The sequence below is a fragment of the Cavenderia fasciculata genome, assembly GCF_000203815.1.
Source record: "Cavenderia fasciculata unplaced genomic scaffold Scf_ET2XIPL01COFD4-5, whole genome shotgun sequence".
Lineage (NCBI taxonomy): Eukaryota > Evosea > Eumycetozoa > Acytosteliales > Cavenderiaceae > Cavenderia > Cavenderia fasciculata.
This window is the reverse complement of record NW_004457695.1, coordinates 2,071,275-2,098,033: the sequence shown is the minus strand read 5'-3', so window position 1 is coordinate 2,098,033 and position 26,759 is coordinate 2,071,275. Positions and strand designations below refer to the sequence as shown.

Sequence of the window (26,759 nt, the reverse complement as noted above, 5' to 3'; positions counted from 1 at the left end):
TTTAGTTGAGAGCTTTTAATTTTTGTGATATTCTCCTTTCTGCTTTTTTAGTTTTGTTAACATTTAATCTATACTTTATGACAATAACAGATGCAACGATTAGAGCAGCACCACCAATAGATACACCAACAGCTATTCTCCATGCATTTGATTTCTTTTCACAACCAGAATCTTCACTCTTGTCGATTAATAATGGTGTGAAATCTGGGTCTAAAATACATGATTGACATTGTGGTGTACTGATTCCAATTAATATTGTTGTCATCTGATCATTGTCTTGGTTGTCTGTTTGATTGATTAAATATGTTTTTGAAAATGATGGTCTACCATCTGACAATACATAATCAATGAATCGACCAGTGAATTGAATATTATCTTTGACAACTCTGAGATATTGAATCGATGATGATAGTTGGAATTGAAGACTGTCGATTTGTTGTTGTTGACAATCAAATTCAAATGATTGGTCTTTTGATAGTGTGGTTTTGAATATTACTCGTAGTGTTGTCAAGAATGATTGGTATTGCCAATCACTGATATTCACCGATACTTTGATACTGTTGGCATTGATATGTAATGTCTCTAATCCAAATGGAATATCTCTTGGTTGTGATGAGAATGATATCGTTGCACTGACCATTGCCAATGTTGTTGTTGATGTAGTATTTAGTTGATAGTTGACTGTTGTTGTTTGAGTGTCATTGTAAATGGTTGCATTCCATTTATCGGTCAATAATTCTTGAACAATATTATTGTCAACATCTATTTCTTGAATGGCAACAATTTCGAATTGGAAATCGACTCCATCAATATCAAATGATGTTGTTGGTGCTGTTGTATTGGGTGTGATTGTATTATTATTGATTATCTTTGTTAAACAATTATCTTGTACATTGTACCCTTCAAAACATTTACATTTTGAATTGACGCATTCACCATGACCAAAACAATTATTTGGACATTGATTGACTGGTACTTCTGATGAATCAGATGATGAATCAGAAGAGGATGGAGTAGTTGGAATGGGACGGAATAAAATAAAATCCTTTGCATTATTTGTTGAACCATTGACACTAATGTCAACTGACACTAACCCAATGGTTGTTGGAATTGGTTGAATGGTACAATTAACCATAGTTGGTAAAGTAACCAATGGTGTACATGTCCAAGTACCATTAATCATAATAGTAACATTTGAAGGAGCATTACTAAAATCACCATATAATGTAAATATTCTTGTTTTTGTTGGGGTATCATCTACATAACTACCAGATGATAGTTTTGGATAACCCATTGTACAGTTTGCACCATAGTAACCTGTATCACATAGACATTGACCATCCATATCACACTGCCCATGTAGTTGACAGATTGTATTCAAAAGACATTGAGACAATGGTGTTGCTTTAATATTGGCAGTATACGTTCTTCTACTTGTGAATCCACCGACAGTTGTTGAGATTATAGTTGGACCTACAGTAGTATGCTTGACCTGTGTACAATTCAAATTGTAGGTTTCTAATCCAGTCACAATACATATTGTTGGATCACCATTAAAAGAGATAGTAGCAGCACTAACATTCAAATAGTATCCATAAAACCCTTGAAAGGTAAATGTTGTACCAATCTTTGAAATGGTAACTGGATTCATATAATTGACATATGGATGACCTATAAAATAAATAAAATAAAAGGATAATAAGTATAGTTATTAATTATTTTGTTCATTTACATTTATAAATTATTTTGATCGTATTTACTTTGTCGATAATCATAGGCAATACCAAAACTAGTATAATTATTTGAAACATTGAAAATAATGAAACCATCGTTGGGAGTGGTCACGGTGGTATACAAGTATTGAGAATCAATCGATTCTACCTCAATGGGTACTGATCCATTGACACTAACATAATGAATGAGTGACATTTGTAAAGATTGATGTCTGATTCTGAACATGACCTTTCCTTCTGGTAGAACACTACCAACCGACACTTGTGAAAGATGAATTCCAACCTCAAATGCTGTAAAATTATCAAACTTGTATGCTGGATAGTTGGAATCAAGTTGAATAGAAATCGTTTGTTTTGGACCAGGATATGGTTCATATACCATATTATGTACCCTAAAATAAAAATAGTAGATTGGATTGTTAGTGCGATGTACAAACTATCATTATCTCTATTGACTTACTCCAACTTTGAATTTCCGATAACAGGAACCAATGTGTAATCTCCTGAATTACCATAACCAATATTTTGACCTGTAATGAGTGACATGCCATTAATGAAAATCAAATCAAATGAATCAATGGTAATATCTTTTGATGAATAAAGAAGGGGGTATGATTAATAATGTGATAGACATTTGGTATACCTATACCTATACAACAAGTTTACATACCACAAACAAACCCATTTGGAAGTGGGAGACTAGTTGCAATGATACCCTTTTGAGAGTTAAAATAGCAATTATAACAATCTGGCAAAGCAGATATTCCAGTTGAATAGATTTGAAGGGAATAGGGACACATGGAAGCTGGAACAGTACCAGTGATACCTTGGTTTGATGATAAAATTAACTTAAATCCAGATGGTTGACTTGTAAAATATGACCATGGTTGTTCACCTGTGAGCTGAAGCGATTGAAGCGCTCTAAGAAAAGAAAGAAAAGAAAATAAATTAATTGATGATGATTTAAATGGATTTGAATGGGGGTTAGCTGCACAACATACAAAGCCATAAGACCAGGGTTAAGAGGAATGTTTGTGGGAATAGACAACATTGGTGAATTTATGAGAGAAAAATCTTTTAGTTTATCTGGAAACTGACTAAAGGGGTAGGTAGTGATACTTGGATTGTTTGAAATTTGCCTATTTTTTTAAAAACATAAAGTTTAGGAATATTATTTTTTTTGTTAATTGTTTGTTTGTTTGTTTGTAGAAGGATTAATTTAATTAAACATACCAAGTCTCCAAATTGGGCCATGTTGCTGGATCGGGTGCAACTGTTGAAGCTGTACCTAAAATTTTTCTAAATAAAAAAAAAACAAATAAATAAATAAATGGGCCATTGTAGTATGTGATGATGATGATATTGATCACTTACAATGATAGAATGCTGGTTGTGTTGATCGCATTTACATTGAATTGACCATTTGATGTATGGAATGCCATTGATGTTCCAGGGAGAGACAAGTTGACATTGACATTTAAAACTCCATCTCTCAATGAAACAACACTAATAAAAATAATTTAAATGAAATTTTTCAAAAGGTTAGTTAGTGTCCAGACTTATTGATTTGAAATGATTGATTGATTGATTTACTTACAAATTAGAAAGGGCGGGGAATGATAGGTCAGTAAAATCGATTGTATATGGAGATGGGGGACCTAGGTCCAAGGTCAAATATGATACATTTGGAAGTCTGAGGTATTGGTCGATTGGAAGGGTTTGTAGATTTGCAAAATTTGACAATTGAAGATTTCTAATACTAGAACCGTTGAAAAACCCTGGTATCGAGGGTGTTGGGAGACCTGACAGTAACAGACTAGCCAAAGAATCGAGTCCATAGGCCATTGGAAAATCTGCTGGTATCGTTGTAATTGATAAATCATTTTGGAGTCTGAATAAAATAAAATAAAATAAATAAATAAATTGTTAAAGCATTCTTCCTCTTCCTATCTTCTTCGCCCTATTTTACATACTCTAGTGCTGTTAATTTTCGTAGGTTTTTGATTTTCAATAAAGAATTTTGGTTGACGTCACCAATGTAACTGGGATTGGCGGTACCACGAAACGATTGTAACTCTGGAAAATCAAATTCAATTCCATCTGTTGGCGCTCCTGATGGTGAGTATGTGCTCAAATAGAATGCTCTATATTATAATTACATATTTGTTAATATGAGCGATATTATAGATATAAATAAATCTTTACAAATATCTCTTGATCATATGATCTATCTATCTATCTATCAACATACATTCTAGTGATATGCTTTTCTCCATTAGCTATTGTACATGTAAACTGTGATATTGCTGCACAAATGGTCGCCTCATCAGGTGGTGAAATAGCTAATCCATATTGTTGTATTACCCATTGAGCTGATGCAACTAAATAAATAAATAAAAAATGAATAATGTGAGCGAGAATTTAATCAAGTCATGTCATGTTCAAAACAAATAAATAAAACAAGTTTTGAAAAAGGAGGGTTGTGTTTCAAAAAATATTTATCATAATATATCTTACGTTCTGTTGGTGATAGTGATTGCGATCGAACTAACCCCACACTACTAATAGTGGTGATCAACACCAATGTGAAATAAAAGAATAAAACACTATGATAGTGATTATATTTTATCATTATTTTTATTCGTTGCTGTGATATTTTATCTGATTCTTTGTCTGTTGTTTATGACTTGTGGTAGAATGAAACGAGTGTGGTGATGAGGATAAAAAGTCTCTCTAAAAAATGAATATCGCATCGATTTTATATAAATATCTTCAGATTCTGCGATCTTGGTCTCGTTTTTTTCTTGTTCTTGACAGGCCACATGACATGTCACCACGCATATGATCTGTCGAGAAGAAGATCTTTGCCTCCGTTTTTTTTTTTCGTATACTTGTTGTTCTTTATTTATTTTTGAGCCTGGTAATAATATATTTATTTATTTATTATTAATATTATTATTGATTTAATTAACCTTCAAACTTTTGTAGTTTTCTTTGGAGTGATTTTACAGCTTTTGCCTTTTTGGCAGTAAGTAGTTTATACTTTATGACAATAACAGCTGCAACGATTAGAGCAGCACCGCCAATAGATACACCAACAGCTATTCTCCATGCATTTGATTTCTTTTCACAACCAGAATCTTCACTCTTGTCGATTAATAATGGTGTGAAATCAGGATCTAAAATACATGATTGACATTGTGGTGTACTGATTCCAATTAATATTGTTATTTGATCTTCATCATTGGTTGATTTTGTCGAATTGATTAAATATGTTTTTGAAAATGATGGTCTGCCATCTGACAATACATAATCAATGAATCGACCAGTGAATTGAATATTATCTTTGACAACTCTGAGATATTGAATCGATGATGACAGTTGATCGAATTGAAGACTGTCGATTTGTTGTTGTTGACAATCAAATTCAAATGATTGATCTTTTGATAGTGTGGTTTTGAATATTACTCGTAGTGTTGTCAAGAATGATTGGTATTGCCAATCACTGATATTCACTGATACTTTGATACTGTTGGCATTGATATGTAATGTCTCTAATCCAAATGGAATATCTCTTGGTTGTGATGAGAATGATATCGTTGCACTGACCATTGTAGTTGCTGCTACTGTTGTTGATGTAGTATTTAGTTGATAGTTGACTGTGGTTGTTTGAGTGTCATTGTAAATGGTTGCATTCCATTTATCAGTCAACAATTCTTGAACAATATTACTGTCAACATCAATTTCTTGAATGGCAACAATTTCAAATTGGAAATCAACTCCATCAATATCAAATGATGTTGTTGGTGCTGTTGTATTGGGTGTTATTGTATTATTATTGATTATCTTTGTCAAACAATTATCCTCTACACTGTACCCCTCAAAACATTTACACTTTGAATTAATACATTCACCATGACCAAAACACTTATTTGGACATTGATTGACTGGTACTTCTGATGAATCAGAGTTTGAAGAGTGTGATGATTGTTCGGAAGAGGATGGAGTAGTTGGAATGTGACGGAATAAAATAAAATCCTTTGCATTATTAGTTGAACCATTGACACTGATATCAACCGACACCAAACCAATGGTTGTTGGAATTGGTTGGATGACACAAGTCACCAAAGTTGGTTGAGTAATAATTGTTGTACATGGCCAAGTACCATTTATATTGACTGTTACATTTGATGGAGCAATACTAAAATCACCATACAACGCAAATATTCTTGTCTTTGTTGGGGTATCATCTACATAACTACCAGATGATAGTTTTGGATAACCCATTGTACAATTTGCACCATAGTATCCTGTATTACATTCACACAGACCATCTATGTTACACTGCCCATGTAGTTGACAAATTGTATTGAATTGTTGACACTGAGACAATGGTGTTTCTATAATATTGGCAGTATACGTTTTCCTACTTGTGAATCCATCAATAGTTGTTGAGATTATAGTTGGACCTGCAGTAGTATGCTTGGCTTGTATACAAGTCAAAAAATTGCTTTGTAATGCAGTAACAATACAAATGGTCGGGTCACCATTAAAAGAGATAGTAGCAGCACTAACATTCAAAAAGTTTCCAAAGTTCCCTTGAAAGGTAAATGTTGTACCAATCTTTGAAATGGTAACTGGAAACATATCGGTTACTAATGGGTAATCTATATAAATAAATAAAAAAAAGTAGTATTAGTATTTAATAAAATAATAGATTAATCTTAATTGATATTTACATTGTAGATAATTATAGGCAATAGCATAATTAGTATAATTATTTGAAACATTGAAAATAGCCTGTCCATCGGTGGGAGTGATCAGAGTGGTATACAAGAATTGAGAATCAACCGATTGTACTTGAACGGGATCTGATCCATTGACACTCACATAATGAGTGAGTGCCATTTGTAAAGCTTGATGTTTGATTCTGAACGTGACCTTTCCTTCTGGTAGAATACTATTAAAAAACACTTGTGCAAGTTTGATTCCAACCTCAAATTCTGTAAAATTATCAAACTTGTATGCTGGATAGTTGGAATCAAGTTGAATAGATATTGCTTGTCCTGGACCAGGATACGGATTATAATCCATATTATTTACCCTAAAATATAGTAGATTGATTGGCTTTAGTTAGTACTATAAATTTAATTTCATTTAATTGTATCTTACTTACTCCAACTTTGAATTCCCGATAATAGGAGTCAACCAATATGTTCCTCTATTATTACCATAGCCAATATTTTTACCTGTAATGGTTGAGTAACCATCAATGAAAATCAAATCAAATGAATCAATGGTAATAGCTTTTTTTATGAATAATAATGGGGAGGGTTATATGATTAATAATGTAAAATAACAAAGTAATACCTATGGTAAATAAAGTTGTACTTACGACACTGGAAACCACTTGGAAGTGGGAGACTCGTTGCAATGATACCCTTTTGAGAGTTAAAATAGCAATTATAACAATCTGGCAGAGCAGTAATTCCAGTTGAATAGATTTGAAGGGAATAGGGACACATGGAAGCTGGAACAGTACCAGTGATACCTTGGTTTGTTGATAAAACTAATTTAAACCCAGATGGTTGATTTGTAAAATATGACCATGGTTGTTCACCAGTGAGCTGAAGTGATTGAAGTCCTCTAAGAAAAGAAAAGAAAAGAAAAGAAAAGAAAAGAAAAGAAAAGAAAAGAAAAGAAAAGAAAAGAAAAGAAAAGAAAAGAAAAAGAAAAAGAAAAGAATAAATACAAATGATGGTCTAAATTAAATAATGGATTTGAATGCAAGTACAACATACAAATTCATAAGACCAGGGTTAAGAGGAATGTTTGTGGGAATAGACGACATTGGTGAATTTAAGATTGAAAAGGTTTTTAGTTTGTCTGGAAACTGACTAAAGGGGTAGGTAGTGAGACTTGCATTGCCTCCAATTGTCCTTTTTTTTATAAAAAAAAAAAAAAACAATATAGGTTAGTTTTGAGAAAAGAATATTTGAGCTTGCTTGAAATTAGATTAATTAAACATACCAAGCCTCCAAATTAGGCCATGTTGCTGGATCGGGTGTAACTGTTGAAGCATCTCCATAAATAATTCTAAATAAAATTAAATTAAATTCAGATAAATGAATAAGGAAATAAACAAGGGTGGTAGGGTAGGTAGGGTGTTCTGATATTGATGTTGATATTATCTTACAATGATTTAATGGTGGTCGTGTTGACCACATTTACATTGTATGTACCAGTTGATGTGGTAAATGCAACGGATGAGCCAATAGAAGGCAAGTTCAAATTGACATTTAAAACTCCACTTGTCAATGAAACCGCCCTATAGATTAAATATGAATAAATGAAATTAATTATTTATTTTTTCGTGTGTATACTGATTAATTAATTGATTGATTGATTGATTGATTGATTGATTGATTTACTTACAAAATAGTAAGGGCGGGAAATGATAGGTTAGAAAAATCGATTGTTAGTTGAGAGGGTTTTAAATCAATGGACAAATATGTTATGTTTCGAAGTCGGATGAATCGGTCTATTGGAAGAGTCTGTAGATTGACCAAATTTGCCATTTGAATTGTCTTTATGGCGCTATGGTTGAAAAACCCTGGAACTGAGGCAAATGGGAGACTGAACAATGATAAATCAGCTAATGAAGCGAGTCCATAGGCCACTGGAAAATCGGTTGGTATCGTTGTAATCGATAAATCGTTTCGGAACCTATAAAACAAATAATATAGTTGAATGTATTATTAATATTCATATCAATATTACACATACACACACAAACATACAGTAGTGTTGTTAATTTTGGTAAGTTTTTGATTTTCAATAAAGAGTTTTGGTTGACGTCAGCAATGTTACCAAAATTGGCAGTGGCACTAAAAGTTCGTAACTCTGGAAAATCAAATACAGTTCCATCAATTGGTGCTCCTGATGGTGTGTATGTGCTACCTGGGAACGATCTATATATAATTACACATAATCATAAAGTTAATAAATAAGATATGATATGATTAACCTATATCTATCAACATACATTATAGTGATATGCTTTTCTCCATTATCTATTATACATGTAAACGATGTTGCTGCACAAATTGTGGCTTCATCAGGTGGTGAAATAGCTAATCCATATTGTTGTATTACCCATTGAGCTGATGCAACTAAATAATATAAAATAAATAAATAATAAATAAAAAAAAGAATAATCGAATGAGAATTTAATTTATATAACTTCATAATTAATTAATAGTGAGGGAAGGGGTGTGTTTGCATTGTGGTAAATCTTACGTTCTGTCGGTGATAGTGATTGTGATCGAACTAACCCCACACGACTAATAGTGGTGATCAACACCACCACTGTGAAATAAAAGAATAAAACACTATGATAGTGATTATATTTTATCATTATGTAATAAATAAATTCTATCTGTACATAGAAACGAGGGTTGTAAGAATGCATCAATACAAAACAAGCCACCGTGGAAGAAGCTCGCCAATGAAATTGAATATCTGATGGATTTTATATAAATATCTTTGAAAAGCAGGCGATGCCACACGGCGCATATTACCTGTTGAGAAGATCTTTGCTTCCTTTTTTTTTATTTCTTTATTTAGCCTTGTAATACATTATTTATTTATTTATTTATAATTATTATTATTGATTTAATTAACCTTCAAACTTTTGTAGTTTTCTTTGGAGTGATTTTACAGCTTTTGCCTTTTTGGCAATATTGTATCTATATTTAAATACAACAAATGCAGCAGCAAGGAGAGCAGCACCACCAATAGATACACCAACAGCTATTCTCCATGCATTTGATTTCTTTTCACAACCAGAATCTTCACTCTTGTCGATTAATAATGGTGTGAAATCTGGGTCTAAAATACATGATTGACATTGTGGTGTACTGATTCCAATTAATATGGTTGTCATCTGATCATTGTCTTGGTTGTCTGTTTGATTGATTAAATATGTCTTTGAAAATGATGGTCTACCATCTGACAATACATAATCAATGAATCGACCGGTGAATTGAATATTATCTTTGACAACTCTGAGATATTGAATCGATGATGACAATTGATCGAATTGAAGACTGTCGATTTGTTGTTGTTGACAATCAAATTCAAATGATTGATCTTTTGATAGTGTGGTTTTGAATATTACTCGTAGTGTTGTCAAGAATGATTGGTATTGCCAATCACTGATATTCACTGATACTTTGATACTGTTGGCGTTGATATGTAATGTCTCTAATCCAAATGGAATATCTCTTGGTTGTGATGAGAATGATATCGTTGCACTGACCATTGTAGTTGCTGCTACTGTTGTTGATGTAGTATTTAGTTGATAGTTGACTGTGGTTGTTTGAGTGTCATTGTAAATGGTTGCATTCCATTTATCAGTCAATAATTCTTGAACAATATTACTGTCAACATCTATTTCTTGAATGGCAACAATTTCAAATTGGAAATCGACTCCATCAATATCAAATGATGTTGTTGGTGCTGTTGTATTGGGTGTGATTGTATTATTGATTATCTTTGTCAAACAATTATCTTGTACATTGTATCCTTCAAAACATTTACATTTTGAATTGATACATTCACCATGACCAAAACAATTATTTGGACATTGATTGATTGGTGTCTCTGATGAATCAGAGCTTGAAGAGTCCAATGATTGTTCAGAAGAGGATGGAGTGGTTGGAATGGGACGGAATAAAATAAACCCTTTTGCATTATTTGTTGAACCATTGACACTAATATCAACCGACACTAACCCAGTTGTTGTTGGAATTGGTTGAATGGTACAATTAACCATAGTTGGTAAAGTAACCAACGGTGTACATGTCCAAGTACCATTAACTGTAATGGTAACATTTGATGGCTCTAGACTAAAATCACCAAACAAACTAATGATTCTAGTTGTTGTGTTATCTACATAACTACCAGAAGTTAATTTTGGATAACCAATTGTACAATTTACACCATAGTAACCTGTATCACATTGACATTGACCATCTATATTACATTGTCCATGTAGTTGACAAGCAGTATTGAATTGTTGACACTCGGAATATGGAGTCTTTAAATTGAGTCCATAGGTAGACCTAGAAGTGAATCCATCGACACTGGTCGATATAGCTGTCACACCTCCTTTGAAATTATTTTGTACTCTACACACCATATTGTTTCCATTCATCGACACAACTTTACATATCGTAGCATCACCATTGAAATAAACAAGTGCTGTACTAATATCCAAAATACTTCCAAACAAACCTGAGAATGTAAAATCACTACCAATCTGTGGTAACATTACATGATCTATTGAAGATATAATTGGGTATTCTAGATTCGATTATTTAGAAAAATAATAATAATAATAAGTAAAGTTGTTGTTGTTGTTGGAAAGTAAAGATAGAACATACTTTGAGTATAAAGATATGATAAAGGACCAGAATAAAAGTAATCATTTGAGACGAGAATGGATGATTGTCCATCATTTGGTGTTGTCAATGTAAAGTTGATATAGCCACCTCCAACTATTGTAGGAAGGAGTGTCAAAGATTCATTGATACTAACAACATGAGAAACGGTTAATTGTATTTTCGAGTAAGGAATACTGAATAAAACTCGACCCTGTGGAAAGAACGTAAGGAGAATTTGATTACTAACAATAAACCCAACCTCAAGGTATGAGAATGTAAAATTATACTGAGGGTAACTGGCATCCAATTGGATTGTAACATCAAACATTGGAAGAGGTGTTGGAGGTGGAATAGAATCTGTAACCCTATTTTTTAAATGTATAAATAATATAGATGATTTTTTAGTTGGTTAGTTGTTTGGTTAGATATTTAAATATAGCATACTTACGTTAATAATTCGTTTGCACGGATTGGGTCCAATTTAAATCTACCAGTATCAGATCCATACCCAATATTATGACCTTGGATCATTGACTTTCCAAAAACAAATATTAATGTATACTGGGTAATCGTTATATCTAGGATAAAATCAAAAATTGATTAGAATAAATTAAACATGAAATCTATATTTGTTGTTGTTTGTTTGAATTACATACTGCATTGGAAATTAGTTGGAACAGAGAGGTCTGTTTGAATAATACTTTTAAGAGAGCTTTTATAACAATAAAAACAATCTGGGAGATCTGTGATTCCAGTGTTTAGAGCATATAGCCTGAACGAACACATGGAAGGAGGTACAACACCGGTGATTCCAGGGTTACCCGATATATCTATGAAAAACATTGATCCTTGATTTTCAAAATATTCCCATGGCACTGGACCTGTAATTTGACTTTGTGCAATTACTCTATATATATATATAAATATATATATATTGAAAATGTTTGTGGTTAGATCATATCATAATTGGGATAATTAATTGTTAATAATAATAATTACAATGCCTTGAGTTCAGAGGATAGTGGGATGTTGGTGGGAATAGATATCGCTGCTGAATTGATTAATCCAAAGACTAGTAATTGTGGAGGAAATACTGAAAAGGGATAGGTTGATAGTAATGTATAAAAATATCTCCTAGATAAAAAATAAAAACGACATTAATATTAAATGGACAGGATCAAAACCCTAAATTGCTATCATACCAAGTTCTTAAACTTGGCCAAGTTATTGGGTCTGGTGTCACTGTTGAAGTTATGCCATATAAAGCTCTACAACATTCATTTGTAAAATCAAAATATTAATTGGATTATTAGTTAATTAATTCCTACTCATCACAAAACCTTTGGTTGGTTGGTTACTTACAATTCATTTATTTTTGAATAGTCAATAGCATTTATATGATATGCACCTGTTACAGTGTTAAATGATCTAGACAATGTTGTTGTTGTTGTTGTTGATGTTAATAAATCATAGTTTTTAGTTGGAGTTTATATATATATATATATATATATATATAATTAAATACTAACGTTGCAAGAGAATTTGAAATATTCAAATTAACATTAATGATTCCAGAACCAGTATTAGTCATTAAACTTTATGTAGACAAAAATAAATTATTATATTGTAATTAGTAGATTGTTAATTATAATGAGTTGAGGTTAATTGACTGTTGCAACACTTACAGCATATATAGTAGTGGTATACTAGCTTGTTGAAGATCAAGTGTTAGAGGAGTGACAGGGTTCACGTGGATAATCAATAATCCAGCCTTTGGAAGCCGTGTATACGAGTCGAGTGTGATTGATGTTAGTTGAGGCAAGTTTGTCAATTGTATAACTTGAAGAGACGAGTGATTAAAGAATCCTGGAATCGATGCAATGGGAGAAGCTCCAAAATCAACCTTTGTGAGTGCTGTTAGATTATAATTGACTGGGAAATCACTTGGCACTGTTACAAATGATTTATCTGATGAAATTCTATAAGAGTTTATAAACAACATATATAGTTCATTAGTTAATTAGTTGGTTCCAAGAGATTGTTTGTTTAAACAACAAAACATACGCGATACTAAGTAGTTTTGGAAGATCTTTGAATTTTAAAATAGTGTTTTGGTTAATGTCACCAATATACCCATTCATTTCATCACCTCGAACTTTGAAACTAATTAGTTCTGGAAAGTTGAAAACAGTAGTAGATAGAGGTGCTCCAGTGTTTACAACTGTGGGAATTGTCATATCTCTGCATACATGTGTGATACAAATAAATAATAAATAGGTAAGTAGATAGATAGATTAGCAATCAAATTCTTAATTCATGTCTGCGTTCAAACACAAATTAATTAACATACATCTCTGTAATATGATTTACTCCATTAATGACTGCACATTTAAACATTGGTGTTGATGCACATATCGATGATTCTATTTGTCCAATACCAGATCCATATTGTTTGATGAGCCATTGTGCTGATTGTACTATAATATATTAAAAAGAGCGCAGAGAAGATAGCAAATAAAAATATAGTGTTATTATTATCATTCACAAACCCCCACCACTTGAACCATTGCACTACAATTTAATTGTGTTTTTTACATACATTCAGGTTGGGGCATATTTTGTGAAATCACATTATTAAAGATCAAAAAGATGATTAAAAGATTAAAATAATATTTTATCATTTCTTTCTTTCTTATCTCTCTCTCTTTTGTTTGAACTACTATTTTAATAATATAGTGAGTGTTTGAAACCCTCGGGCAGGCGATTCTTCTTCCGTGCTTCGCCCGAAGAAATTTCCCCATCATGATTGCAAAAGAAATTAAAATAATTGGATATTTTTTAATATCTCTCTTTAAAATATCGCATATGGGTTGCCTGCCTGGTATGTGTTAATATAAATAGGGTTTTTGGTGGTTACCAAGTTGCAAAACTTGGAAGGGGCCATCATTGAAGGTTTATTGATTAAAAATACAAATCCATATGTTAGATAACCGATAATGATGATGATTGTGCCGGGTATATATAGGGGGTGAGTGAGCAAAAAGGATAATCTGATCCAATTTGTTTAAATTATTATTATTAATATTAATATTAAATATATCTATCTATCTATCGATCTTCTTCTTCTAATTGAACATTATTATTGTTACTGTGTATAGGGGAGGGAGGAGGAGGAAAAAAAAAAAAAGTACTTATGATTTTACTTTCTTGGTACTGGATTACGTGGTGGTGGAATAGGAACTGTTCCTGTTGATGATGGAGGGGCAACTGACTTGCCTTGTGGAGAGAAAGAAGAAGAAGAATCGTTATTGGTACTAAAATTCATCGATGTTGAACGGGCGGGAGCTCCTCCAGGTGGAAGTGGCATAACACGGGAAACGTTAGACTCTGATGATTGGGTGGGTGGGAGGACTGGTGGTCTGGTTTGGGGTGTTGGTCTAAATGAGTCGTCTTGAGCTCTTTGTGGACCATTGTCAGAGACTACAGGTGCAGACTTTGGTGATGAAAACGTAGAATAGGATTTGGATGAACTGGGAGAATAACCTGCCATTTGTTTAAAACCAGCTGCTCCCTTTGGGAATTTGATCGTTGGGACTGGTGGTGTAGATTCGTCATCATCCTCTCCATTGTTTGTAGATGATACTGCAGCGCTTGGTTTGTTGATGATAGCAGAGGTTGGTCTAGTTGGGATGGGTGGGGTAGCATCAGAATGTAACGGTAATTGTTGTGAAGTTGGACGAGGTGATATTTTTGCTGGTGCAACAGTTGGTGTATTTGGTGCTGATGATGGAGATGGCGCTGGCGATGGAGATGGTAATGGTCTTCCTCTGTTTGGATTGGACGGCGAGTCGGTTGGTGTGGTCGAATTGGCTGGTGAATTGGAATTAACCGCCGACATTGGTCTTGGCTTGAGAACCGGTCTTGGCGCAGGTGAAGAGGTTGGGGAGTCAGTCGGTGTAGTAGATGTAGGAGTAGCAGTTGGAGTCACGGGCGACGAGGTTGGTCTGGGAGGTGCAACAATCTTTTTAAATGTTGATCCTGCGGGTGGTTTTGGTTTTGAAAAGGGTGGTTTGGGTGTAGTATCAACTACCACCTCTGGCTCTACAACTTCTTCAGGAACTACAACCACTGCTGGTTGTGTAACGACTACCTCTGAAATATTGGCAACTGATTTTGATTTGGGTGGTGGTGGGGGAAGAGGTTTGGAGGGGACAGAAGGTAGATGTTTGGAAGAGGTGTTGGCCAGGACATTGGCAGTGACTGATCGCGAGAGTGACTTGGGTGACGGGTCTTGTGCTTGAGTGGCAGGGTTGGAGCTGGCGATAGTGCTGCGTTTGAGCTTACCCCCAGGTTCAAATTCATCGAGCATTTTTTCATACTCACGCATCGATTCTTCCTTGTAGGGACGGATGAGTGTTTCAATCTCGGTCATCCATTCCATCTTTTGCTCGTACGTGTCAAACATGAGAGTGAACTTGCGACCGGCGCTACCCATCTGCGCCAACTCGAATGTGTTGCAAAAGTGCGAGCTGCGGTTCTCAACATCGTTGATGGTGATCGACGCAACGACAAAGAGCGTCTCGAGCTTGATTGACTTTTTGTCCTTTTTCGTACGCATGATGATATCGTTGAACAGGTAGTAATGGCTGCGACCAGCGACGGCCGTTCTATCCTCGGTCAGCTCGCGAAGCGTGTCCTCGCGCAAGAGGTAACGCGTAGGCGTCAAAAAGTCAAATTTCTCCGATGTCTCGAGCTGCTCGTGGATCTTCCACATTTGCTGTTGCACCTCGGCCTTGCGCTTGCTCTCGTTGACCAGCAAGACGACGGCCTGGATCTTGGCATAGGCACCCTCGAGCGATGGCAGATCGGGGTGCTTCTCATCGCTGTTTTTGATGAGTTCACGGATGAGGAGGGGATATTTACATAGACGTTGGATTGGCTTGATCAAAAACGAGTCGAGATGGCACTGACGGCACTCGGGCAACGCCTGCTTCTCGTCGAGAAACTGTTTAAACGATGGGTTCTTTTTGGAGCACTGTATCAAGTGCTCGTGTGAAATCTGCTGGTTGGAGCAATACGACGAGTAAATCTTGAGATAGTCGGCAAGGTATCTAAAACATGGGCCAATCGAAGCACCCAAATTCTCATTGGCCGCCTTTTCCAAATCCGCCAACAACACTTCATTTACACTCAACAAGAATTGTACATTTGAAAATATTGTACTTATATCCTTTTCTTGTAATATTTTTGATTCTTTTAATGGTGTATAAATAACCTAAAAAAAGAGAGAAATAAAATATATTAATATATATATTATAAATTATTTGTTTGATTTGTTTGAAATGTATTATATTTACATTAATAATAACTTTAAGATCTGAAATATAATCCTTTTCAGTATTGATGATTTCATTGATTACTTTGTTTCTCATTTTGGTTTCACCAGTTTCCTCGAGAACGTTTTGATGTACGACTGGAGCAAATGCACGTGTTACTTTGATGACAACTTGGTCACGCTTATTTCCACCTTTTCCTTGTGGTGATGTGACTTCTGGTGTGGGTGTGGGAGCAGCTGCTACTACAGTGGCAGGTGGAGCAGGTGATACAGATGGACTAGCTGCACCAGAAGAGATATTACCATCCTCTGAAGATACAGCTTCATCTGTGATTTCACTGCTATTTGTGTCTTGGTCTTTGTTGGCAACTGCGTCACCTCCGCCACCACCACCACTACTAGCACCAGTCGTCTCATCCAATGAAGATGTCGATGGTGATTGTGTGAGTGTAGCTATTTCATCCTTGTTGATATTTTCATGAAGGTCAAGAGTTGAACCATATGGTGAAGACGAGGGAGAACTATCTCTGACAATGTTGATTTGCGATGGCTCTCTTTTAAACTTTAAAAATCCAGAGCTACTTCCACCAGCATTCTTTTGTTGTTGTTTGAGACGCTCCTTTTCCTCTTTTTCTAATCGTAAACGTTCCTTTTCCTCGCGCTTGGCTCGTTCCTTTTCCTCTTTTTCTCTTTCGATTCTTTCTTTTTCCTCACGTTTGACTCTCTCCTTTTCCTCTTTTTCCTCACGTTTTAAACGTTCCTTTTCTTCCTTTTCAAATTTCTTTTGATCCTTTTTGTTGTTTTGTTTCTTGTCGCCTGGTGTATCATTATTATTATTTGTCTTGCCAGTATTATCACCTTCTTCATTATCAGATGTTGTTTCTTCTCCTGCTGCAACATCATTCATATTCTTTTCGCTAGCATTATCATTGATATCTTCATCACCGGTGACGGATCCAGCATCTGCATTGTCACCATCAGGTAATTGTCCTTGCGTTTCCAGTTCTTTTGGTTCTTCCATTATTATATTATCGTCGTCGTCGTAGTCGTCTTGGTTATTATTATTTTGATTGTTATGATTGTAATGTTGACTAAATCTCTTACTCGAGGTGTCTTTAATATGATTAATCTTGGTTAATAACAACGTTGAATATCTACGATATCTTTGTTTTAAATAAATGATTTGATTCATTTTCGAATGATAATAATGATATTGATGATAATTATTTGATGATCAAATAAATAGAATGATATGATGATGATAATAATAACAAGAAGAATGAAGAATGAGAATGAGGGGAGGGGAGGTATTGAACAGAGATAATAATAATTTCACAAACAACGAAAAGGGGAATAAATCCAAAAAAATAGATAAATGACCAAATATGACAATGGGTTGATATTGATTAGTAGTAGTAGTAGTAGTTGTGATACCCCAAATTAAAGGAATCAATTAAAAAAAATAAAAAGATTAGTGTGATTGATTATTTTGATGGATGGATGGAATTTGATTAATTAATGGAAAAGATAGATAACAATATTTAATTGTTTGATGGTACTATATTTAGAGAAACAAAAAAGTGATAGTGATTATATATATATATATATTATTTTAAACAAATATAAAAAGAGATGATGATGATGATAATAATGGATGGAAATAGGAAAGAGAGAGAAGAGAAAAGGGGAATGAACAACTATGGAAAGTTGTGTATAATTTGATTGATTTGGTTGATTTGGTTGGTTTGGTTTAGCGTGTGCGGTAATTGTGGAAAATAATATGTATATCTTGGTACCGTGTGTGATACATATAATATATATTTAAAACCACACTTTTAAGAACCTGTCAACAACATATATACAGCACAAAAAAAATATAAACGATTTATGTGGATTATAATAGTCTGTCTATCTATCTATCTATCTGTCATTCTCTCCTTGTATCTCTCTCTCTCTCTCTCTCTCACTGTGTGTCATAGTCATCCTTCTTTTAAAACTGACATACCCCCCCTCCACCAACACCACGTGCAACACTTGCAGTCAATACCATACCACACACACACACACACACCATAGTGATAGTAATTAGATTTGTGTTGCAACATTCTGAATGAGTGGTGGATGGGTTGTTCTAACCATGCATGCATGCAACAACCTATCCAATTCAAATCAAATCAAAAGTCGAATCAATGCGATTGTACAATTGAAAGGTTGGTTGAAATGCATTGTTGTTAACATGTTTCTATCATTTATCATAACCATCGTACATATTATCACGATGAGATATGGTTTGTTGTTGTTTGCTTGTTGCTTGTTATTCACATACCTTTCGACTGCTAAACTATTTCTTCTCTCTATACAATAGTAAGTACTATTGTTTGTTCCTCTTCTCGTGTTTCTGTATCTTTCTATCTATATTGTATTCGTCGTGATAGTTTTGGTTTTACTAGGTTGTTTGTTTGTTTGTTTGTTTTGTTTTGTTTGTTTGACTAATATTACACTTTTGAGTTTAGATAAGATAGTTTGATGGATGGTAGAGAGAGAGAGAAAGAGAAAGAGTTAGTAATGTATGGTAGGTATCAAGACTCAAGATTCACAGGACCAATACCTTTTTCGAATTGAGGGTTAGTGGGTTGATTCTTTTCTTTGTTGTTGTTGTTGTTGTTGTTGTTGATCCTAATATTACAATTGTGTGTGTGAGTGAGGGGTGTTGGTGATTAAACTAATAATCAATAAATAATATATATATGTAGATCTATATCTGTTCTGTATGTGTTTGTTTGTTAAATAAATAATAAATAAGTAATGTGGAGGATGAGGAAACAAGAAGAAGACCCCCGTTCAAATAAGATCAGTTTTTTTTTTTTTTTTTTTCTCGACCCCAGATCACTCTCTCTGCTCTCTCCTCTCCTGTGCGACAAAGAGCATCGGCTTTCTGAGCGTCGTCGGATGTGACGCTTTATTCACCTCAATCACACACACATGTCAACAAAGAATCTTTGAAAATAGTACTGCAATGTTAAATTATTATTATTATTATTAATAGACTTGTGTTGACAACTTGGGTTGTTTGTTGATGGACCTTTTACAACTTGAAACAACCAACGTTGCAACAACTTGTATCAAAACAGTGATTACACAAATTGTGATGGTTCAATTGTAATGATATGCTTTTACAATTGCATTAATACAAACATTAACTACACTCGACAGACCTGCATTAATGCAAATTTTGTTTATAAAGATTTTATTTTTCTAAATTGTACAACAACAGAATAATCAATCATATATATGATAATTACCTCTGTTGTCAGTAAATCAATCAATCAATCACATTTTAAAGAAAAGGTTGATCGAAATTGAAGAATCAGAATCAATTCAGAGATTCATAGGTTGGGCAGTGCCCCAGCCCAAAACCACACAACATCCACAAACAAGAATTAAAGTGAAGGTCCTATCCCTATCCCTTCCTACGATCCAAACCTTAAGTTGTGGTGGTGATAAATAAATCCACCCGTAGCAGCCCGCAATTCTTCTTTTCTTTTATCTGGTCAAGTGTGTCGCCATGCAATCAAAACAAACACTCAATCAATAGCAACGTAGGATGGATTGGATAGACAACCTTTTTTTATTAATATTGTCACGTTATCTAGCTGGCTACCCATCACAACACAACATTCATTCTCCTCCTCCCTGTCTGTTGAAAAAAAACCAAAATTAGAGAGGATTTTAAAGATACCATACCCCTTGAAAAATTAGATGACCCTTTGATGCGTTTGCCTAAAAAAGGTGGCTTCTCTTTTGACAATTTCATCATTTTGAATAAAACAAAGAAGAAGAAGGATTGATCATGATAGAGGTTGTTTGTAGTGTAATGCATCCAACATAATCAATCATCAACGCATGTACAACACACATTGACTAGATATATATATATATAAAAGGAAGAGTTATACCAACAATAACAACAATAACGACCACAACAACACATAACACCACTTTTTGTATTATTAATATACTACTATACTAACGAACTAACTATAGTTGAACAACAGTCAAAAGTAAATATTATTATATATTATAAATTATAGTATTGATAGAGCAAATCTCACAAAACACACATCTTGTAAATATCTATCTATCCATCCTTATACATATTAAATAATTATTATTTACATATATATATAATCACATTGTGTTATATTATATAATATATTTGTATTGGATGTATGTATGGATGTATGGATGTATGGATGTATGGATGTATGGATGTATGGATGTATGGATGTATGGATATGTAGCCATAGTCACAACCATTCCTCTTGCTAGCTCATCCCCTTATTAACAACAACCAACCACCACGATCACCAAATAATCGTTAATCACCAGATTTAACTAATATAAACACGACAAACATACATTTATGTATATTGTCAATCACATCACATATCATATGCACACAAACAAAATAGAAGGCATAAAACAGAAGGCACTGATTTTTTTTGTTCTACAATTATTTGTTGTATGAATGTGAAGAAGAGATTAATCAAGACTGCAATCACATGAGGAGAGGAAAGGAAAGGAGAGGTGAGGTGAGGGGAGAAGGAATGTGAAACGATCGATGCAAGGGAGAGGTCATTGACTGATTGATTGATTGATTGATGATGTTGTTTGTTTGATGAACATATATGAAATACACTTGACCACCACCACCTCATTACATTGTTATTATAGGCTATGGGGATAACAAGTATATATAAATTCAAAATGGTCATACAGACATCCTCATCGTCACTCAAAAATTGGTTTTTCATCCAACCCTTACCCCCCTCTACACATCTCCCTGCCCACCCACTACTAACTCCACACAACCCGTCGAACGATCCAACCTAGAATGTATTAATTTAAATCGATCATTGACTTTACAAAATCGATGTCATAAAAACGATCACACAACATGATCATTTTATTTCATTTATCATTTAAACACAACTACTTGTTTCACCTTTCATCTATCCTCTATCCTTCCATCCTTCCACCCATCTCAATCCTCTCTCAACTCAAACCAAACCAATCAATCAATCCAACCAAACCAAACCAATTAACTCTCCTCCTCGGTATATCTTGAAAAGATATTTTCCCATCCATCGAAACGACCGACCAGTTCACTTTTGCATCACGATCAACTACGTAGGTTTGTTTTTTGTGTTGTTACTGTTGATTCGACCCATCCATCCAATCAACCAATCAACCAGCCATTCCATCGATTCATTTCATCATTAAAACCAATGATGTTACATCTCGAAAAAGGTTATCGAAAAAAAAAAATTTTGGGGCGCCAATATCGCGGGTTTGGCCCTCGAGGTCCCTCACTAGCAACATGTGATCGCATCCCTAACACGCTGACATGAACCACCAGCAACCCTCTTTTGTCCGACACTGTTACTATATTTACTCTAAAATTTTTGAATTGAGCACACCGCCGCATTGTTTTTGTTGAGAGTACCTTGAGGCTGGCCTATATAGACCCCCCCTCATATGACATTCCGTCATGAGCTGGGCACCCAACCCCCCACCCCACTCTTTGCTTACACTGACTGACAATAATAAGGGAGACAGCAGAGACAGAGGCCATCACAACAACAACAACAACAACAATTTAAAATAACTTTTTTTTAAAGACTATAAGAGTTATTGTAAACAAGCAAGCAAGCAACGTTGTCTGCATAGTTATTTAGTTTTTAGTTTTTATCATAATAAGACAGACAGACAGACAAAACAGTTAGTTTATCATATCACAGTAAGTCATAAGTCAACAACCAATGAGCTTGTTGTGTCTCCCCACTACACTCCTTTTTCCCCATTCTTATTTGTTCGCATCATCATTTTTTATTGAAAAGGGTCGACCACCCTGCAATGAATGAATGGATGAATGAATGAATGAATAATAACCACCACACGCATCAGGTGATGGTGAGGATGATTTTTACACAACCCAACTCGATTCTAGACAGCAGCTGTGCCACCACTATATCTTTTATTTGTTTCATCTTCATCATCTGCAGCTAGCCCTAGATACTACTTTATAGTATAGGTTGTTTGTGTCTGTTTGTGTTTGTGTCTTTTTTTTTTTATTTATTCTCTCTACTATATCATTATACTTTGTATTATATATTTATATTTAAATATTCTATTTCTCTTTTACAGATCTATACATACAAAAAAGATAAGATAAGATAAGATAAGCAACTAGACAACAACAACAACAAGTGATTTCATCAGATATCTAAGACACTATAGATAACAAACCGACTAGGACACAGGAGAGAGAGACCTCAACAAACATTCAACACTCAACTACCCTTAACCATACCTACCTACCTACCTCTCTCCTTACCATCACTTTTACAACAACGACAATAACTCTTACATCACCATCACTCACATACAACGACTTTCTTCATTCCCTCACTCCATTTTATCATTAGCAATAATAATAATAATAATAATAATAATAATAATAATTAGTAACAAGATCATTAAACTAAAACTTAAACCAACAGATTTCAAAATAATATAAAATTATATTATATTATCCATCATCATCACTCATCACACATTTATCAACCTCTCTTTATAACATAGCATCCAGATATATCGTTGTACAACTTAATAATAATAATACCCAGTATAATATAACATAACGAACATAATCATCATTATTTAATAATAATAATAATACACAACACACAAAAATGAATATCAATAACAATAACAATAATATCAATAACAATAACAACAATAACAATAACAATAACAATAATAATAATAACAATAACAATAACAATAACAATAATAAAAATAATAATAATCGCAATAGTTTTGAAGGGTAAGTACTTAAAAGATGGTGTTTATACCAAATCATCAGAATCATCATCGAAAAAACTAACACCTACCTTTGGATTTGATATTTTAGTCCATCTGCTGTATTATATATTAGATCAGTACCAGCTGAAGCAACAGAACAAGAATTATTGGCTTTTGTTAAAGGATATAGTTTTGGAAGACCAATTGTAGCAGGTAAAAAAAGAAAAAGAAAAGACATATATATATATATCTATACACTTTTCTAACAATTTTCTTATTATACTTTATAGTAAAAATTTTAGGTAAATTACAAGCATTGGTTGAAACTGATTCAGTAGAGACAGCATCTAGAATCATTGCATTTGCAAGGGAAACACCGATTATATTCCATGGCAAACCACTTCAATTTGAATATTCCAATAGTAAAACGATAAATAATCGTCCAATTGGTAATATTTTACTGTGTACAATCGAGAATGCTACCATGACAGTCAATGTCGATCTTTTGAATCACTTTTTCTCACTCTATGGCGAAGTGTTGCGTATTGTCATCTTTAACAAGTCCGTCAACTTGCAAGCATTGGTTGAATATAGCAGTCCCGAACTAGCATTCCATGCCAAGAAGCTCTTGCAAGGTGCAATGTTGTACCAAGGCGGCTATTGTGTACTCAGAATCGAGATTTCAAAGGTCGATCGTCTCAATGTCACATTAAACAATGACCGCACTCGTGACTATACCAAGAATCTTCCAAGCGAAAACCCTCCTTCCTATTATAAAACTAATGGTAACAACAACAACAACAACAATAATAGCATTAACAACAATAGCAACAATGGCATCCCAATAACTAATGGACGAACAGGTATTGCGCAACCACCACCACAAGGTTTAGCAGCACCACCAGTACGAAGTCGTCTTGTTGGTGGAGGTAATTCATCTTCCTACAACAACAACAACCACCACCATAGTGGTAATAATTCATTTGGACCATCAAGACACCACCAACCACAAATTCAACAACAACAGAATCCTGACAAAAACTCTCTTGCCATTTCACCGCGTAGTACCGTGATGATTTATGGATTGGTTGAGAGTATGAGCTATGACCGTATCTTTAACTTGTCGTGTATCTATGGCAACGTGCAAAAGATCAAGATTGTCAAGAGTGGCCATAGTGTCATGGTGCAGATGGAGGATGCTTTGCAGGCCGACGCCATCATCAACTACTACAATCAGATCACTCTGTTTGGCCAACCACTCAATGTCATGTGCTCCAAGCACGATACCATCACCGACTCGAGCAACCCCGAATCGGTCACCAACAGTCGCAACTACACCCACACCCCATTCAAGAGATTCTCGCACTCCATCTCGACGTACAAGCATCTCTACAAGCCCTCGCAAACCCTATACTTTTCAAATGTACCAAAAGACTTCACAGAATCGACATTCCAACACCTCTTTGCTTCGATGAACACCCATATACCAATTGCTTTTAAAACATTTACCTTGCAACAACAGGTAGCAGCAGATAATAATAATTCTTCCACCTCCACCCCCTCCTCCTCCTCCCCTGGTACCAGCACTACTTCGACCACATCAACCACCGCTGGTGCCGCCACCACCACCACCAATGGTGTTGTACAATCTGCGACAACCACCTCTGCTGCCTCTGCCTCACCTGCAGTGCCCGCCAGATCAAACGACAAGATTGTTGGTCTATTGGAATTCGCATCTGTTCAACATGCCTTGGAAGCTCTTGCCATTGTCAATAATGCTCCAGTTCAAGGTTCAAACATTCGTCTATCATTTAGCAATTCTTCTGTCATCCCAGCTGCACCAAAAAATCAACAACATCAACAACAACAACAACAGCAACAACAATAAGTAAGAGAGTGAGAGAGAGAGAGAGAGAATAAGAAGAAAGACAGATGGATAAAAATCAAATGTCATACACATTACTCCTCCTCCTCCTCCTCCTCATCACATCCTCCACCTCATCCTCCTCATACATCGTCAATTAGGTACACAACAATAACTATGAAAAGTAGACAATTGTAATTATCAAAAAAAAAAAACAAACAAAAAAAAAAAAGTAAATCCAATCAATCAAAAAAATAATAATAACAATAATAATAATAGATAACAATAGATAATAATAATAGATATACACAACAATTCCCAACAAACACTCAACAACAATACCATTATCCACATCAATATTTTTTGATAATTATCAACAAATCAATCATCTTCTCTCCTCCTAGAAACCAACCTTTTTCCTCACCCATCACCCAAAACATATACGCCTCAACCAAAATCATCACAATCAAAATAATCATCACTTTCGCCTCAACCAACCAACCAATCAACCAAATCAATGCACATATACCCTCGCCTCAAACAAAACCACCATCATTTTTCAAATCGCCACGCCTCAACCAAATATCATCAAATCAAATCAAATCAACTAACCCCACCCATCTCATCTCATCTCAACCAAATTCCATCTCATATATCAAACAACTACTATCCCAACATCCACTAACCCCCAAATCAACCCCACAGCATAAATCAAATCAAACCAAACCAAACAAGATATCTATTTAACAACAAACAATACCAGAAGAAGAATTCCCAAAATAAAAAAATATAAAAAAAAATACACTTTTAAAATTTATTATTATTACTACTCTTATTCGTTGTAAACCATAAAACTCACAAACATAACGAATCATTCAAGAAAAAAAAAAAAAAAAAAAAAAGCGGTAGGGCCCACTCGATCACCCTCTCTGTGTCAGTGTTTTTCTCACCTTTTACACACATTGCTACTCTATTATATTTTATCTATATTTATCTATATTTAAAGAAAGAACAGAATGCCTTCAGGTAGGTTATTATTATTATTAGATTAGAGTAGAATTAAAAGGATTAGAGTTACTAATCATCATCATCAATCTCATCATTACGTTACAATTAAAAAGGAAACGGTGCCAAAGCTCAACAAAAGCGTGAAAGAAACTTAAAGAAAGCAGCTGGAGAGACAAAGGCTCACTCTCAATTAAAGTCAAACGAAGCTGCCAAGAACATTATGTGCAACGTTTGCAGACAAAGTTTCATGTGCACTGCCAAGGAACCAGAGTTGAGATTACATGCTGAAAACAAGCACGTCGGTAGAGCATTTACCGATTGCTTCCCAGCCAAGCCCTAAACTAACCTCTCTATATATCACCTTTTTTTTAACCATGGGTAGCTTTATTATCATCCTTCTTTTATAAGTGTATGTAAATCAAATCAATTCAAAACAAAACAGAACGAGTACAATCAATCAATCAATCAATCAATAACCAATCAATCAATCAAAAACATCAACAAGA

General features: G+C 34.4%; 5 protein-coding genes across 5 annotated transcripts; 2 read left to right on the top strand and 3 right to left on the bottom strand.

Annotated features, from left to right (window-relative positions):
- Nucleotide 1: 1 nt before the first annotated feature.
- DFA_08428 (uncharacterized protein) lies at nucleotides 2-13,416 on the bottom strand (the record flags this gene model as incomplete). Its single annotated transcript, XM_004355864.1, has 29 exons — nucleotides 2-1,671; nucleotides 1,761-2,125; nucleotides 2,194-2,320; nucleotides 2,404-2,600; nucleotides 2,967-3,032; nucleotides 3,108-3,239; nucleotides 3,331-3,624; nucleotides 3,707-3,877; nucleotides 3,985-4,114; nucleotides 4,706-6,400; nucleotides 6,473-6,837; nucleotides 6,910-7,039; nucleotides 7,129-7,360; nucleotides 7,760-7,829; nucleotides 7,930-8,061; nucleotides 8,346-8,459; nucleotides 8,534-8,704; nucleotides 8,779-8,905; nucleotides 9,033-9,124; nucleotides 9,425-11,075; nucleotides 11,180-11,544; nucleotides 11,628-11,757; nucleotides 11,836-12,086; nucleotides 12,179-12,313; nucleotides 12,382-12,447; nucleotides 12,542-12,607; nucleotides 12,709-12,774; nucleotides 12,865-13,158; nucleotides 13,244-13,416. 29 exons carry the CDS (start codon nucleotides 13,414-13,416, stop codon nucleotides 2-4), a joined length of 9,477 nt encoding a protein of 3,158 aa, XP_004355917.1.
- A 100-nt stretch (nucleotides 13,417-13,516) lies between these two features.
- Nucleotides 13,517-13,794, bottom strand: DFA_08427 (uncharacterized protein; the record flags this gene model as incomplete). The annotated part of the gene is made up of 2 exons (XM_004355863.1): nucleotides 13,517-13,656; nucleotides 13,779-13,794. The coding sequence occupies 2 exons, from the start codon at nucleotides 13,792-13,794 to the stop codon at nucleotides 13,517-13,519; spliced, it is 156 nt and encodes a 51-aa protein (XP_004355916.1).
- Nucleotides 13,795-14,378: 584 nt separating this feature from the next.
- Nucleotides 14,379-20,328, bottom strand: gxcM (pleckstrin domain-containing protein; the record flags this gene model as incomplete). Its single annotated transcript, XM_004355862.1, has 5 exons — nucleotides 14,379-16,118; nucleotides 16,368-16,454; nucleotides 16,537-17,677; nucleotides 18,841-18,926; nucleotides 20,254-20,328. 5 exons carry the CDS (start codon nucleotides 20,326-20,328, stop codon nucleotides 14,379-14,381), a joined length of 3,129 nt encoding a protein of 1,042 aa, XP_004355915.1.
- A 2,941-nt stretch (nucleotides 20,329-23,269) lies between these two features.
- On the top strand, nucleotides 23,270-25,269 carry DFA_08425 (uncharacterized protein; the record flags this gene model as incomplete). The annotated part of the gene is made up of 3 exons (XM_004355861.1): nucleotides 23,270-23,403; nucleotides 23,515-23,594; nucleotides 23,672-25,269. The coding sequence occupies 3 exons, from the start codon at nucleotides 23,270-23,272 to the stop codon at nucleotides 25,267-25,269; spliced, it is 1,812 nt and encodes a 603-aa protein (XP_004355914.1).
- A 153-nt stretch (nucleotides 25,270-25,422) lies between these two features.
- DFA_08424 (uncharacterized protein) lies at nucleotides 25,423-26,593 on the top strand (the record flags this gene model as incomplete). The annotated part of the gene is made up of 3 exons (XM_004355860.1): nucleotides 25,423-25,439; nucleotides 26,252-26,271; nucleotides 26,367-26,593. The coding sequence occupies 3 exons, from the start codon at nucleotides 25,423-25,425 to the stop codon at nucleotides 26,591-26,593; spliced, it is 264 nt and encodes an 87-aa protein (XP_004355913.1).
- Nucleotides 26,594-26,759: the final 166 nt, after the last annotated feature.